The sequence below is a fragment of the Crocodylus siamensis genome, chromosome 3 (assembly GCF_052110815.1).
Source record: "Crocodylus siamensis isolate JL-2025a chromosome 3, ASM5211081v1, whole genome shotgun sequence".
NCBI classification, from domain to species: domain Eukaryota; kingdom Metazoa; phylum Chordata; order Crocodylia; family Crocodylidae; genus Crocodylus; species Crocodylus siamensis.
This window is the reverse complement of record NC_143397.1, coordinates 127725350-127742033: the sequence shown is the minus strand read 5'-3', so window position 1 is coordinate 127742033 and position 16684 is coordinate 127725350. Positions and strand designations below refer to the sequence as shown.

Sequence of the window (16684 nt, the reverse complement as noted above, 5' to 3'; positions counted from 1 at the left end):
TGTAGGGGTAATCCCACCCGAGTATCTAACCTGAGCATTATGGAGTTTCATAGGGAATTCCATAAGAAAGATGCTGCCAACCTTCACCATCTTCTTGCTAGATTTTTCAAATGAGCACCATGCTGCCTTTTATGCCTTGGTGGAGCTGCCCAGAAACATCTGTAAAGCTGCCTCATTACTGTCCTCCCAAACTTGTGTTAAAATTCTCCTTTGCTGTGAGACCTTCCAAAAACCTTGACAACACTTGGGCTGCCACTATGCTCTGACCTTTTCCTGTCTCGCTAATGTCTCATGGTGGCCTCAAACTTTTCTGTCCGTCTGAATCCATCTGTTTCGTTTTTTCCCCCGATGGTTTCATTCTAAGCTCTTTGGAACAGACCCATCTTTTTTGTCCTGTCTGTATCCAGCACTTTGCACCACAGGGCCCTCCTTCTTACATATGACTCCTTACAGTACTCCGGTCTCTTTTCATATTCTCTTGAATTTCATTATTTTTAAATAACACACCTCTTTGGAAAATGCAGCTGTTACTGCTGTGGAAGAGTTAAAAGTTGCAAGTAACTTTTCTCCTGGAGGAAATTGTTAGAATAACTTGAGAGGTAAAAACCCACTTATTTCCCCATGAAGTGAAAAGTTTTAATACAGTTTTGCTCCTATAAGAAATGCATTCTTCTAAATCTTCCATTGCGAGGCTGGCATTTTGTTCGTAATAATACTGTGCTACAATTATCTGTAAGCATGTTAACAACTTTCAAACAGAACTTCTTGCTGCAGATTCTAAAAAAAACAGGCCCTTTCCACAGAGCAAAACTTTGACTGGTTCAAAATAGTTGGTTACACTCCAAATTCTACATAGTCAGTAACTCCCAATGAGAGCTGCATGCAAGTAGCTAAGGGACAAGTCTGGATTTATTAACATGGCAAGTGAACCTTACAGTTACCTTGATGGAAGGACAGGTCCATTTTACTTCTCAACTGTCTTGGGCTCCAGAATTGGTTCAGATGCTTCAAAAAGAGTCCTATAATTAGACAGGTATTATATGATACTAAATTTAGGAGTGTAGTAGACTCCGCAACAGGATTAACATATAATTTCCTTTTGCACTATATTAATAGTAAAAAATCTCTTCTCAATCCGTCTTATTGGTGCCTATGGCCCTTAAATTAGGAAGCATGGCTATTTAATTTTAGAAGCATTAAGATATGGTCTCACATTCACAGGAAATGTTTTACTTACTTTTCAGCTACTTAAAATGTGTGAATTTAGATACAGATTCAGTTACTTGCAGTAGAGCAGTTGATGGAACCAAAAAGTTAAATGCAAAATATATCCCTTTGCCAAGCACAATCTAGTCTTCTGCACACTCTCAACCAGTAATGTTTGACAACAGTGGTTTTCCTGAGACAGAGGCTGTCAAATGTTAATTCATGTACTGGAAGCTGTTAACTTGGATTTAACCGAAGCCTTACGTTTAGGTTAATTTAAGATTTTTTTAAAAAATTCAGTTTAATAGATTGTTAGGGGCAGGAAGGGACCTTGCAGATCATTGGGTCCAGCTTCCCCACCCTAGGCAGGAAGACAACTGGTGTTAGGTGACCCCAGTGAGATAACTGTCTAGTCTTCTCTTGAAAACCTCCAGGGCAGGTGACTGCACCACCTGTGGAGGGAGTTTGTTCCACAGTCTGGACACCCTGGCTATGAAGGAGTTTTCCCTGGTATTAAGCCTGAAGCGGCTTTCCAGGAGTTTGTATCCATTGGTCCTGCTCTTCCCCAGGGTGCCCTTGTGAACAGTTATTCACTGAGCTCCTGATACACTCCTCTGATATAGCAGTAAGTTGCTATCAAGTCCCCTCTCAGCCTTCTCTTCTTTAGGCTAAAGAGGCCCAGGTCCCTCAGCCTTTCCTTGTATAGCTTGCTTTGCAAGTCCCTGATCATATGGGTGGCTCTTTTCTGGACCCTCTCAAGTTTTTTCATGTACTTATTGAAGTGCGGCACCCAGAACTGGACACACTACTCCAACTGGGGTCGCACCAGTGCTGGCTACAGCAGGAGTATCACTTCCTTAGTTTTACACAAGATGCATTGGTTGATGCATACCAGCATGTTATTTGCTCCGCTGACCACTGTCTGGCACTGACAGGTCATATTCATACGATGGTCAATCATTACCCCTGGTCCCTTTTGGCCGTGGTGCAAGTCAAGCTGTCACCACCGAGCCTGTATGTATGTTGAGGGTTGTTTGCCCTCAGATGGAGCACCTAACACTTGGAAGTGTTAAACTTCATCTGGTTTCAGTCTGCCCAACTCTCAAGCCTGTCTAGGTCCTCCTGTATCTGCAGCCTATCTTCTGACATGACCACACTGCCCCATAACTTGGTGTTGTCCGTGAACTTGACTGGAGAGCTTTTCATTCCCCCATCCAAATAATTGATAAAGATGTTGAAAAGCACCAGTCCAAGCACAGACCCCTGGGGGAGACCACTGGCCACTTTGCAGCAGGACAACACAAACCCATTCATGAAAACTCTCTGGGTCCTACCCTGCTCAGCATCCACAGTTTGGAAAGGTCTGGTATTTTTCCCATGCTTCAACTTCTGTGTTTCTGTTTTTGTGCATATGCATATTTTTGTTTATTTCCTCAATAATCATGTATATAGTGTTTATATGGATGGTTTTACTGGTGGATATAGTGAAAAAGAAGTTGGTAGTAATCTAGAAGTGGTTCCAGATTGTTGGCATCTTAAGCCAAAAAAAGCAATCCAAAGTAACCCCACTCAAACAGCTACAAAACTGCTTAGGTAACTAGATTCATTAGGCATCTTCATTTTGGCTAGAAATGATTGTTAGGTGCTGAGACCTAAGCTGTTGTGTACACTCAGAAGCAACCCAGGTTAGCCATCTAGGTACCTAACTCCCATCTAACATCCTTTGTAATCATAATCTGTGTGGAAGGAGGCTGGCATATATCTAAGTCCCCGAGTCTTTAGTTAGTGACAGAGCATAAAGCAAGCTTAGCAACTGTTTCACACCAGCTTCATTACAGTTCACACCAGCTTCAGTTCATTACAAAAATAGTCATGGTGGTGGCATCAGCAGCCTCTTCACTTAGTGCCCTGGAAGTGGGAGGCCTGGGTTATTGGCCCACCTCTGCCTCAGGAGACTTAAATCCACATCTTTCACTTCCTAGAAGAGTTCCCTAACCAGTAGATAGTTTCATAGTTGGTAGGGTCAGAAGGACCTGAGCAGATCATCAAGTCCGACCCCCTGCCATGGCAGGAAAGAGTATTGGGGTCAAATGACCCCAGCAAGGTGTTCATCCAGCCTCCTCTTAAAGACCCCCAGGGTAGGAGCCTGCGCCACTTCTCTTGGAAGTTGGTTCCAGATCCTAGCCACCCTGACCGTGAAGTAGCGCCTCCTGATGTCTAGCCTGAATCTACCCTCTGTCAGCTTGTGACCGTTATTTCTAGTCACTCCTGGTAGTGCTTGGGGGAGCAGGGACTCCCCCAGTGCCTGCTGGTCCCCTCTGACTAGTTTGTAACAGGCCACTAGATCCCCCCTCAGCCTTCTCTCGTGGAGGCTGAACAGGTTCAGGTCCCATAGCCTCTCCTCATATGGCCTGCCCTGCTGCCCCCTGATTATGTAGGTGGCCCTCCTCTGGACCCTCTCCATGTTGTCCACATCCCTCTTGAAGTGCGGTGCCCAGAGCTGGACACAGTACTCCAGCTTTGGCCTGACCAGTGTTGCGTAGAGGGGGAGGATCACCTCTTTGGACCTGCTTGAGATGCATCTGTGGATGCATGACAAGGTGTGGTTGGCCTTCCTGACCGCACTGTTGGCCCATGTTCATCCTGGCATCAATAATGACTCCAAGATCCTTTTCTGCCTCTTCACTGACAAGAAGGGAATTCCCCAGCCTGTAGGTATGCTGCTGGTTCTTCCTCCCCAGGTGCATCACCCTGCACTTGTGAGTGTTGAAACCCATCCTGTTCTCATCTGCCCACCCTGTAACCTGTCTAGATCTGATTGCAGCCTATTCCTCCCTTCTAGCATGCCCACATCCCCCCACATCTTAGTGTCATCAGCAAATTTGAACAGGGTGCTTTTTACCCCCTCATCCAAATCACTGATGAAGATGTTGAACAGTGTGGGCCCGAGGACTGAGCCCTGGGGGACCCCACTGCCCACATCTCTGCAGGCTGAAAATGACCCATCCACCACCACTCTCTAGGTGCGGTCTTCCAGCCAGTTAGCGACCCATTTGACTGTGTAGGTGTCGACACCACAGTCTCCCAGTTTTTTAATGAGAACGGGGTGAGAGACAGTGTCGAAGGCCTTCTGAAAGTCCAGAAAGACTATGTCCACTGCTACCCCTGCATCTAAGGATTTTGTGACCTGGTTGTGGAAGGCCATCAGGTTGGTCTGACAGGACCTGCCTCTGATGTGTTGCTTGTCCCTAAGCATAATCTCCCCTGCTGGCTCCTTGTGGATGTGTGCCAGGATAATTGTCTCAAAAAGCTTACTCGGGATCGAGGTAAGACTAACTGGCCTATAGTTTCCCGGGTCCTCCTTCTTCCCCTTTTTGAAGATGGGAACCATGTTGGCCCTCTTCCAGTCCTCTGGCACCACACCAGAGCCCCACGAGTGCTCATAAAGCTGTGCCAGGGGTCCCGCAATAACCTCAGCTAATTCCCTCAGCACTCAGGGGTGGAGATCGTCCAGACCAGCTGATTTAAATACATCTGGTCCCTCCAGAAGTTCCCTGACTAGATCCTCACTGACCCTTGGCTTAGGTGTGCCTCCCCTGGGCCCTGGGGGGGACCCAGTGCGGGGGCTGATCTGGTCCCTGCTCAGGAAAATGGAGGCAAAGAAATTGTTAAATAGGTTTGCTTTGTCGTCTGGTGTGATGACCAGATTTCCTAGGGTGTCTTGCAGGGGCCTCACGTTACCTGGTACCTTCTTTTTGCCCCCTATGTATTTAAAAAAGGACTCCAGATTATGAAGTAGAGGTGTATAGACACCCTTGCTGATGAAACTGAGGCACTGGGCCATCAAGAGTGCAAGATTCTTGGGATGAGAGGGGAAAGCAAGCAAAAGGGAGTGTGACTCTGTGGCCCAGTGGTTAAGGAATCCAGCTTGGGAAATTTTGGGTTCAGATGCCTGCTGCTAGGTTTACAATATTTATACATTTTTTCATTAGAAAGTTATTGGCTGAAAAACAGAAGTAACCTGTCAGAAATCAAGAACTCCCCACTCCCATGGGAGCATCTTCTTCACAGGGCCATAGACTCTCACTATCTCTGACTTGCTGTCCTTCTGGCCCCATGAATGCTGCACCCTTGGCTCCTGACAGCCCGGCTTCAAGTAGCGGGTGGGGGGAATGCACCTCCTCAGAATAACGTGGCCCGGTGCTAGGGGTACTTCCCTCTAAATTTGGCAGTGGTGTCTTGATTAGGAAATAACTATTTGGCTATTGGGCAGAAGATGGGCAGCGCCACCTGGTGTGGTCAGAACTGAGGAAGAATTTCTGCACTACTGAATTTGCTTCTGCTGTCAGGCAGGCACCCCTGCTTTGGCCACTATGGATTTGTACAGACAGCACTGAGAACTCTGAGGGGGAGTAGGAGTTCAGACATGCTCTCCTGCCTGGCAAGTCCTATTTATTCACCTCCTTACACAGCACCTGATACTCTGTATTGCCATTGGATAGTATGTAGGCCTCCTCACTCACTGTCCAGGAAGCCTAGGCAGGCACCTTACCCCACTGATTTGGATCAGTCTTCTAGGTCAACACAACTACATTTGTAATGTCCTGTGGGGAGGCTCTACAAGGTCAATTTGGATCTAGCCCCTGGGGACTTGGTCCAAAATTTAAACTTTAGTCAAGTGTCTTTCCGACCTACAGATACTTTATTTATTACTGGGAGGATCTTTGAAAGTAGAGTGAAGAGCATCTGTACAGGTCCCAGATTTTTAGCTTTAAAATATACTTTTCCATGCGTGCAAGAAATGCCTTCTTCCAGGTAAAACACTTCTGCAGATATTTAGGAGTTCAAGAGAGAGTGGGTCTATTATTGCTGGAAGTTCTGGTGGATTATGTCTGGACGTGAACATGTTCATGCCCCTGGGAGTCATCACAGCTATGCTGAGGCCTGTACTGGTTATGCCCCTAAGCATAATCTCCCCTGCTGGCCCCTCGTGGATATGCGCCAGAATAATTCTCTCAAAGAGAGACATGAATGACATTTCCTGGGTGATCAGAGAGTCATAGGAAAGTAGGGCTGAAAGTTGATGTTTCTCTATTGTTCTTGGCAGTCCCTTGATATGAGGATGAGAGACTTCCAATACCTGTTTCTCAATACCTTATAGGATACTTTGTTGTGGGAAATTTTTGCACTTTTGTGTTCAGATAATAGGGCCCACAAAATGGTTTACAGACATATTTGTGCAAATGGTCTGTGCGACGATAACTGTAATGTGGAAGACAAGTTAGATCCACACTTTTCAGGTTAACCAGAGTAGACTAACCAAAGTAGATTGTTGTATGTAGCACAAGCTTTTGTGAAGTGAAGCTAGGAAAGGAGGTAAGAATTCCTTGTCAAAAGTAGATATGCCTTTTTAATTACTACATGGGTTTTTGAAAGTCAGAGGATACCGGGGCTGGGATGAGTTTGTTCTGTGATAAGGGAAATATTACTCTCCAAACTAGGAACAGGGTAGAAGAAAGCAGTTTTATATGGGGATGACCTAAAATCAGAACTGGCTCAGACAGAGGGCAAAACCCCTCATAGGAAGAAAGCAGCTGAGTGTTGCACCTAAAACAAGAAGCTTGGAAGCAGGGAGATAACCCCTTGCCTGCACACAAGCACAGGATCCAGGTGAGATTCTGGCACACAAGCAAGCAGCCTCAACAGGTAAGATCTGGTGCCATGAGGAAAGGACCTACCAAGCAGTCATGTTCAGCATACAGAGGAAGCTGGCAAAGAGAAAGAAAAACCCAGGGATAGCAATGGAAACCAGAGAAGGGTAGCTAATACATTGCCTAGGAGCTGTTTAGGAATCACAGGACATGTCTACATGTCGACCTATGGCGACATGGCAATGCGCTATGCCATACAGTGCACTATGGTGACATAGCAATCATGCCAAAAGGAAGTACTAAAGCACAGCAATGTGTAGATGCTCCCACACAGAAATAAAGAACCTGGAGGATGCTATCTAAAACATCTATGATGCATTAGGAAGAATGCTTGGAACTTAATTATAGGAATAACTAGGGCATAAATGTTCAAGCTTAGATGCATACAACAGACCTGCAGCTTGGTCTCTGTGGGATTGGAAAACGAAGTTACATTCAGAGGAAGGTGAGGCTGACAAAAACGGTCCAAGGTAACAGTGTCCTTCTAAGTGTATACACAGCACTCCAAAATATCATTTTAGAATATGATTAACATTCAAAGGAGGGCCATACACATGATTAGAGGTCAGGAGACCAAGACATATGAGGAGAGGCTGAGGGACTTGGGATTGTTCAGCCTGGAAAAGAGAAGACTCAGGGGGACTTGGTGGCTGCCTATAAATATATTAGGGGCATACATCAGGGTTTGGGGGATCATCTAGTTATTCACCAAGCTCCCCAGGGGAGGATAAGAAATAATGGGCACAAACTAATTGAAGATTGCTTCAGGCTAGACATAAGAAAAATTCACAAGCCTGCACCAAGGGTTTGGAACAGGCAGAGGTGGCACAGCCATCAACCCTGACAATCTTCAAAAAACGTCTTGCAGCCCATCTTGCTGGGGTTATCTGACCCCAGCAGTCTTTCCTACCCAAGTGCAGGGGGGGATGGACCCAGTGATCTGGAAGGTCCCTTCCAGCCCCTAACAACCATGAAACTATGAAAATGGTGACCAAGCAGTTTACCTTTGCTGAGAAGTTTGTGAAGTATTGTGGGTGTTTTTCCAGTGCATTAGAAATATTTGCAATAATTAAAAGAAAATCTGATAAACTGGATGTCATAAATATGGTTACTCTTCCATATTTAATTTATATGTAGCATTGTGTCTCAAAAGAAATATTTAAACTGCATGAAAACTTACCTCCCTATAGCATAGGAAAAAAAGGGTGGAATGAATTTACTAGGGTGTACAAATGAGTGAGGTGCTAACTTCCATGGGTTTCTAGTGTAAGCTAGGAACCCAACTTTTTTTAAGTACTCCTCAAAGATCTCAGCCAACATTATTTAAACAGAATTTATAAAGTGCATCTGGCAAATGCTAATTCCCTCTTGCCTCATCTGTATGTTGCAGCACTGCTCAAGCCACATGCCTTGCTGATCAGCCTACATCAGTGAATGAATACAAATATCCTGAAAAGCTGCCAGGAGAGTTGTATGATGCCAACACACAGTGCAAATGGCAGTTTGGGGAGAAGGCCAAGCTGTGTATGCTGGATTTTAAAAAGGCAAGTGATTGTTATGAAATGTTTTGTACTACATTCACCCAGAGTTTTACCTCCTCTGCAAATATTTTTTCACTGTGTGATTCTGTCTTAAAGTTTGCTTTTTAAACTATTTGCTGCAAAAGAAAGTACAGGGAAGAGAAGGATGAACTCGCCATGTGTCAAGAACTTGTTAAAATGAAAAACAGCAACAAAGCAAAATTGTTCCCTTGTTTAAGGAATCAGTAGACAAGGTTAAGGCAAGAGACTGATTTGTTAAATAAGGAATGTCTATTGGCAGTACATGAAGGCAAAATGCATTAGAGAGGGTATTATAGAAGGCTTCCATACAGCTCAAGCAATGCATGCAGAAAAAGTACAGTCTAGTAAGGTACATGATATAGTCATTGAAAAAGAGTAGCACAAATGTGTTTATAATTAGTCCAGCTGTTTTCCCTAAGCCACCATAAGTCTTGTAACAATGGGAGGCTATGTTTCAAATTTGTTCTCATTCTTTTGAGACTCATCTATATATCAACATACTGTAGATAAATTAAACAGAGAGTTCCCAACTGTTGACAGCTCACAATCTAATTAAGACAAAACATAGCAAGGGCTAACAACAAGCAAAGGGAAAAGTGTGGAGGGAAGATATGGGAAAGAGGAAATTGAAAAAGATGCTCAGCAGTTTAGATTTCATCATTTCAGGGAAAGAGCCAAATGAAAATGAGAACCTTTGGAAAGCGGGGTTCCTCCTCCAGCATAAACAAGGTATGATTTGTAGAACTAGATGAAGTTGACTGGCTTCTAGCTATACAGCAGCATATAACAATAGTACTGTGGAGCTAGAAAAAAATCAAAATAGAGATGAAGTGAACAAAAAGTTAATAAAAAAGATAGCTGGGTCATCCTTCTCCTTGCTGCTGTTTTGACTCACACTCTTATCCCGCCCTTAAGACCATCATAAAATTAGATACATCAATGGATTTTCAGGGACTTGAACCTCATGGAATAGAATCACTCTTAGGTGCCGATGGTGCCTGTAGAAGTGTGGGCAGGCTTCTCCGACATGCTGTAATTACTGGCTTGTGAATAATGTACATTAGAGCAAACTTGATGAATCAAGTCTGCTGGGGCATGCTAATTAGCACACTTCTAGCAGCCTCCACATTTTGTGTATCAGTATCCCCATGCTTCAAAATGGTGACAGGAGTGCTTTAGTTAAAGCACCCCCGCTGCTATTTAGAATCGCAGGGATGCTGATAAATGAGACACTACGGGTGCTTTAATTAAAGCTGTCTTGTAGCCATTCTAATTAAAGAGCCTCTCCCACCACCACCACCCTTAGATCACATGTTAAAATACCCTTAATTTCCACTTAGACACCCAGCAGGTGGAATTCTAATCCAAAAAGTTTTACTGAAATCCTTTACTTTCATAGCAATTATTGTTGTATAATGTACCATGGAAATATCCTCAAGTATGCAAGAATGAATATATTCCACAAACAAGAGCTTATAATGTTTAACCATATGCTGATTGGAAACACCACATTTTGAGTTTTCCTAAAATTTACCTTGAAAATAAAATACTTCCCTTCTTAGAAAGTTATCCTCCTTTCCACACAAGATACTAGAATAAAATGTAGCCCAGCCTTCCCAGAAAGGGGAACCCAGAGCACACATATAGGAAACAGGGTTTATCTGTGATATCAGGTATGCACATACCATTCTATGACTTAGTTTTTGTCTTCTGCTTTTGTAGGCAAACATTTATATTCTGGAACTGCACTGTTGGCAGAAACATTTTCTCTGCCTTGGTAACCAGCTCCTCAGAGACAAGAGATGTAATCTTTGTTTTCCCTAGCCAGAATTATCATTTGTAATATAAATTTCCTATGGAATGGAAATGTGATACTTTTTTAACTCTAGTAATTTGCAGCTTGTTCCTGTTCTGTATGCAAGGCTGCAAATGTTATGTTTCTGTAAACTGGGAAAGAAGGTACATTTTAAAGTGACTTCTGGAATAGTGACTTTATAGTGCAAAGCTGACCTCACCTTTATGAACCAGCTATAAATCTCCAAATAAGCGTATAAAAGCTAGGCACTGCTTCTCACCTCCTTTGGAAAGAGCAAGAGGATTATTTCTCTCAGCATGTCATTGGGAGATAGAGCTGCACTTCTGCGTGTGTTAAGCCAAAATAGTAGGCAACTCCTGAATGTTAAAAGATGAAAATAACAGGCAGAGAGATAAAAGGGTAAGTGGGTACTGGAGGGCATCTTTACACATGCTTGGGGGGGGGTAAGGGGGTGCACTTTATTTAGATTGGCTCTTGGAAACTGCTCTAATTAAAGTGCCCACAGTGTCTTGTGTATTCGGTGTCCTGTGTTTCAAAATGGCAATGGGGATGGTTTCACTAGAACTCAATGAGTTTTAATTGAAGTGCCCCTGCTGCCATTTTGAAACTTAGAGAGGCTGAATATATATGATGCTGAGCCTGCTGAAGCAGACTCAGTTAATCAAGTCTGCTCCAACACGTGCTAATTAGCACACGTTGGAGCAGGTGTTGGGCATATGTATAGGTGCCCAGAGTGCCTTCTCTTTCTTTCCAAAGTCATCAACGCCATGCTTTGTGTGAAGCTTTCATTTCCTAAGTCAAAGGAGCTGGATGGATATTCTTGGTGGGATGAGGCACCGCTCTTGGAAAGGCTGGATTGACAAGAGTACAACACTGCAGGGAATCTCTGTTTGGTAACATTGTTGAGGAGCAAAGGCTGCTGATTGCATCCCTTTACAGTGGCTTCAAATTTGAGATCTCCACATGTGCATGCCCTGCTGTAACTAATAGATGCTGCAGTTGAGGTTGCAGCTTCACTTTTATTATAGTTTCTTGTGCTACATTATTCACAACCCTCTCAAATTTCACCTTGTACGAAGTTGTTGGGTTTTTTTGGTCTCACCTGTAAGGCTAGGCAAATTTGCACTAACTTTTGCTGCTTTGTCTAAGTGCCCTAAATTAGTTCATGAACAAACAACTCATGTTGGCCCTGGCGGGGGAGGGAGAGGGAGGTGGGTGCAGGGCACAGAGGTGGCCTGCCAGTGGCCAAGGCCAGCAGATGGGGGGTGCTCACAGCAGGGTGCTAGCGAATTCTGCAGCCAGCCACCTCTGATTGGCCAATGTGTGTCCCCCACAATCTGCTCAGCCTCACAAGCAGGAGACAGAGGCTTTTCTGGATCCTATCTGTGACAGCCTGGAGTAGATGAACTCCAGCCAAGACTAGCACATTGGCCTGCGAGGGGCACCTGGGATGTCAAAGGACAGTGAACTAAGGTGATTTGCTATGGGATCTGGGACAGAAGTTCAATAAACTACTGCAATGTAAACTGATTAAGTCTAATGCTACATCCATCTAGGTCTATCTTAGACTGGGTTCTGCCTTTTTGAAACCAATCTGATGATCACTGGATTTCTGTTCTGTTACAGGTTTAGACCGGTTTCTGATCACTTATACCAGTTTATGTGCAATGTCTGTACCTAGCCTATGTTGAATTTTGGGAGACTTTTAGGATACACTTTTAGAAACTATTGAATTAATCAAGAGGAGTTTTGGTGGGATTTTTTATTTGTTTGTTTTTGTTTTTAAGCACTGAAGCTAAACTCTTCAGCTTAAAAAGAAATCAAACTCTTTCTCCTTAATATATGAACATTACTTCCTGCAAACATTGGAAAGCTGTATTGACAAAGGTTGTGATCTGCTGTGTATACATGGGAAGACATCTGCAGGTGAAAGGAGTCCTGCTGAATTTACTGGGGCTTAGGGAAGGCACCTGTGTTTGCACAGAGCAGCCTCTAGCCTATGGCCCTTTATCTGTGTTAAGAGCTTCTGTGGGACAAGTGAAAACAAGAGTGTGTTTCTGCTTTTTCCCTTGGAAATCAGATTTGTTTTGGAAATTTACACATGTAGACACACCCACAGATGTGAATTTATGTCGGCTTAAGTTTACTGTGCAGTAAACAGGAATAGGCCAGTGAGTTGCCATATTTACTGTGCAGTATGAGTGTGCATGTGTAGATGCGCTTCCACACTGCACAGTAATTTTGGTTACTGCGCAGTAAATGTACACATGTAGGCGGGCACTGTATGTGTTAATTTGGCTTTCTTAACTTCCAAGGCAGTTGAATTCAATGCAGAAGTAAACATTTTTCTTTTCCTAGGAGAGAAAACATAATCCATCTTTATCTAACTCAAGGCCTCGCTGCTTCTATTTTAGTGTATTACTAGTGCTTAGTGCCAAAGTCTCATGATACCAGCTTGCTTTAGTCACAACCAAGATCATGTGTGTGGAAGGCAGTGCTCAGTCTCATTTGGTTTAAAAGATTTGCACTTAAGTTTTAGACCGCTTTGTGTTTTTAGTTGATAAACATATTTTATGCAGTTGCAAAATAATTTTACAAAAATATTTACAATTATATTCTATATCTACAATGATATTTATAATAATTATGCCATTATTAGAAATCAGTTTGTTGGCTCTGTGGGGTATGAAGCCTTTTCTGTTTGCAACCTGTTTTGCATATAAACTAAAATTACCGTTATTTCTCTTCATGATTTTCTTCAAACACAACAAGATAAGAAGTTCTGCAAGTTTCTCAGTGTATACCAGCACTAGAATAATCTACAGAATTTTAGAATCTATGTGAAGAGCAGAGCAACCGTCAGTAAATACAGGCTTTTCTTGTAGATTGAACTCTTTAGTAGCTGCAAAAACCTGTTGGTGAGTGTAAATGTAGGCTTTGACAACCTTCTTCCATGGGTAAATATTCAACCCCTACAAGCACTCTGGCATACTTATCTAGTACTTATCCTGCTTTGTCAACACTTTCTAATGGCCTGACCCCAAAGATTAGAATGTGAACTGCCAGAACTGTATTGAAATTTGATCAACCAAGTTGTACGGATGCTGTTGCAAAACTGCACTTCATAGCCCTAAACCTCTTCAATGTAGATCTGACCCTTCCTTCTCAAATACATACCTGCACAGTTCCAAATTACTACATTAATTGCACGTTACCATGAAATACTCTAAAAAGCATCTATTTATCTCCTGTACTATTTCCTTGCTAGAAGTACATTATATTATAAAGAGAGATTTCATAGTTTTCATAGATATTAGGGCTGGAAGGGACCTCTGAAGATCATCGAGTCCAGCTCCCTGCCCAAAGGGCAGGAAGTCAGCTGGGGTCATAGGATCCCAGCAAGATAAGCATCCAATTTACTCTTGAAGGTGTTCAACATAGGTGCTTGAACCACCTCCGATGGCAGGCTGTTCCAGACCTTGGGGGCTCGGACAGTAAAGAAATTCTTCCTTATGTCCAGATTGAAATGGTCTTGTAGTAGTTTATAACTGTTCGACCTAGTCATCCCTTGGGGCACGCTGGTGAACAAACGTTCCCTCAGATACTGGTGGTCACCCCCGATAAACTTATAGGTGGCCATCAGATCACCCCCGAGTCTGTGCTTTTCTAGGCTAAAGAGCCCCATGGCTCTCAGCCTGTCGTCATACGGTCTGTTTTCCTGACCTCTGATCATGTGCATGGCTCTTCTCTGGACTCTCTCAAGCTTCTCCACATCCTTTTTAAATTGTGGAGCCCAAAACTGGATGCAGTACTCCAGCTGTGGCCTCACCAAGGCCGAGTACAAGGGGAGAATGACGTCCCGGGATTTGCTTGAGAAGCATCTATGGATGCAAGCCAGCATTTTGGCCGCTTTACTAGCCGCAGCATCACATTGAAGGCTCATGTTCATTTGTGGTCAATGATGACCCCCAAGTCTCTTTCTTCTGTAGTGCTAGCTAGTAGGCTAGCCATTGCTAGCCATTGCTGAGCCTATAAGGATGATGCAGGTTTTTCTTCCCAAGGCGGAGAACTTTGCATTTTTCAGTGTTAAACACCATCATGTTCTCATCCACCCATTTGCTGAGCCTGTCCAGGTCAGCCTGGATCACCCTCCTGTCTTCTGGCGTGGATGCTTTGCCCCAAAGTTTGGTGTCATCGGTGAACTTGGCCAGTCTGCTTCTGATTCCAATGTCCATTCCATTCCATTAATGAAGATGTTGAACAATATGGGTCCAAGGACAGAGCTTTGGGGAACTGGTCACAGGGCACCATGATGAGTGACCTCCATCAATTACTACCCTCTAGGTCCAACCATGGAGCCAATTTCTCAGCCAGCAGATCATGGTGGACCCAAGGCCACAATTGGCCAGTTTTGCCAAGAGGTGATTATGGGACACCAGATCAAAGGCTTTTTTGAAGTTAAGATATATGACATCCATCTCTTCTCCCTTGTCCAGGTGATAGGTCACCTGGTCATAGAAAGAAATGAGATTGGTCAAGCAAGACCTACCCGCAACAAACCTGTGCTGGCTATACCTCAGGATGTTGGCGTCGGCCAGTCCAATAAGGATGGCCTCTTTAATAAATTTTTCTAAGATCTTCTCCGGGATAGAAGTCACACTGATGGGCCTATAGTTTGCTGGATCCTCTTTCCTCCCTTTCTTGAAGATTGGCACCACATTGGCCTTCTTCCAGTCTTTGGCACTACACCAGAGTGCCAGGAGTTTTCAAAGATCTGTGCCAGGGGCTGGGCTATGACGCTCGCCAGCTCCTTGAGTACCCTGGGGTGTAGATTGTCAGAGCCGGCTGCTTGAAGGTATCCAGCCCCTCAAGGTGTTCCTTCACAAGGTCAGCATTGATGGAGGGCAGGGGATCTCCCTCACGCAGACCTTCCTGTCCCATAGTGGGCCTGGGCTTTCCATGGGACTGATGAAAGACTGATGCAAAGTACCCATTTAGTAGGTTGGCTTTTTCCTGGGCGTCAGTTGTCTGTTGTCCCATCTGGTTCAGCAGGGGTCCAATGTTGCCCTTGCTTTTCCACTGGTTCCTCACATATCTGAAAAAGGACTTTTTATTGTCCTTGATGCTCAAAGTTAGTTGGAGTTCAGTTGCAGCCTTGGCTTTCCTGGTTCACTTCTTGCAGGACCGTACCAGTGCAGAATAATCCTCCTTCGAGGTGAATCTCATCGTCCATCCTTTGTAGGCCTTTCTTTTTAGCCTCAGGATGTCTGCTAGATCCCTGGAGAGCCAGGGGGCCTGCTGTGCCCTCTTGCTGCTTTTCCTCCGAGATGGAATGGAATTAGCTTGTGCATTGAGGATCACTTCCTTGAGGAGCAACCGCTCTTCCTGAAATCCCCTCCCCCTGGGGTCGTGGTCCCTTAGAGCCTCACTGACAAGCCTCCTGAGCTTGCCAAAGTTGGCTTTCTTGAAGTCAAGGACTTCCGTGTTGCTGACTGACTTGCCAGCTTTATGGTGGATGGTGAAGGTGATCAGCTCGTGGTTGCTGTCACCCAGCTTCCCATTGATCACTAGGTCACCAATTAGGTCATCCCCAGTAGTCAGTGCCAGGTCGAGCAGTGCTTTACCTCTCGTTGGCCCGTAGACTTCTTGAGTCAGGTAGAGGTCATCCATGCATGAGATGGATGACCACTTTATGACCACTCGGATTTTGCTGAGTGATCTTCCCATGAGATGTCTGGGTAATTGAAGTCACCCATGACAACCATGATCCTAGAGCATGCGGCCTCAGCCAGTTCCTGGGCAAATTCCTTGTTAAGCTCCTGACTTTGGGTGGGAGGTCTGCAGTAGACTCCCACTGTTGTGTCCCCTGTGCCATGTTCCCCATGGATTTTAACCCAGAGGGTCTCCAGTCATCCACCCTGGTCACCAACATCAGGTTGCAGGTGAGATCAGAGGGTGAATAGTAAGATTGCTAAACTACCACAGTGCATATTCAGTTAACATTTAATTTGTTTCACATGTGCTTGACTTTACTCACTATGTTTTTATTTACATATCTCAGTACAATACTTCAGGTTTGTTTGATTGTATATGTGGTAGTCATTGTTTTATCTTGTATTTAGTTTGCCTCTGGTTCTCTCCCAAACCTAAGGAAGCACATGCTGTATATGAAAGCTTGTATATGACCTTTCCCAAGAATATGGTGGGTTTAGTAAAAGATATTGCCATCCCTTGCCTCCCTCGCTTCCAGGGTAAACTAATGATATTGTCACTTACCCACTCCTTGAGGTCCATTTTCAGTTTGTAATTTGAGATGTCTGCCATTTATCTACTTGCAAAGCTGTTAGAGCTTAGAATACTTGCAAGGCTGTTAGAGCTGTTATTAGAGC

At 44.2% G+C, this 16684-nt stretch overlaps 1 protein-coding gene across 1 annotated transcript in view; it reads left to right on the top strand.

Moving 5' to 3' along the window:
- Positions 1–16684, top strand: part of ADAMTS16 (ADAM metallopeptidase with thrombospondin type 1 motif 16) — a 185039-nt gene that overhangs the window by 74763 nt on the left and 93592 nt on the right. Inside the window, exon 10 of the mRNA XM_090039162.1 lies at positions 8308–8461. Within this exon, the coding sequence (XP_089895288.1) occupies positions 8308–8461 (154 nt within the window). The remainder of the gene's footprint in view (positions 1–8307; positions 8462–16684) is intronic.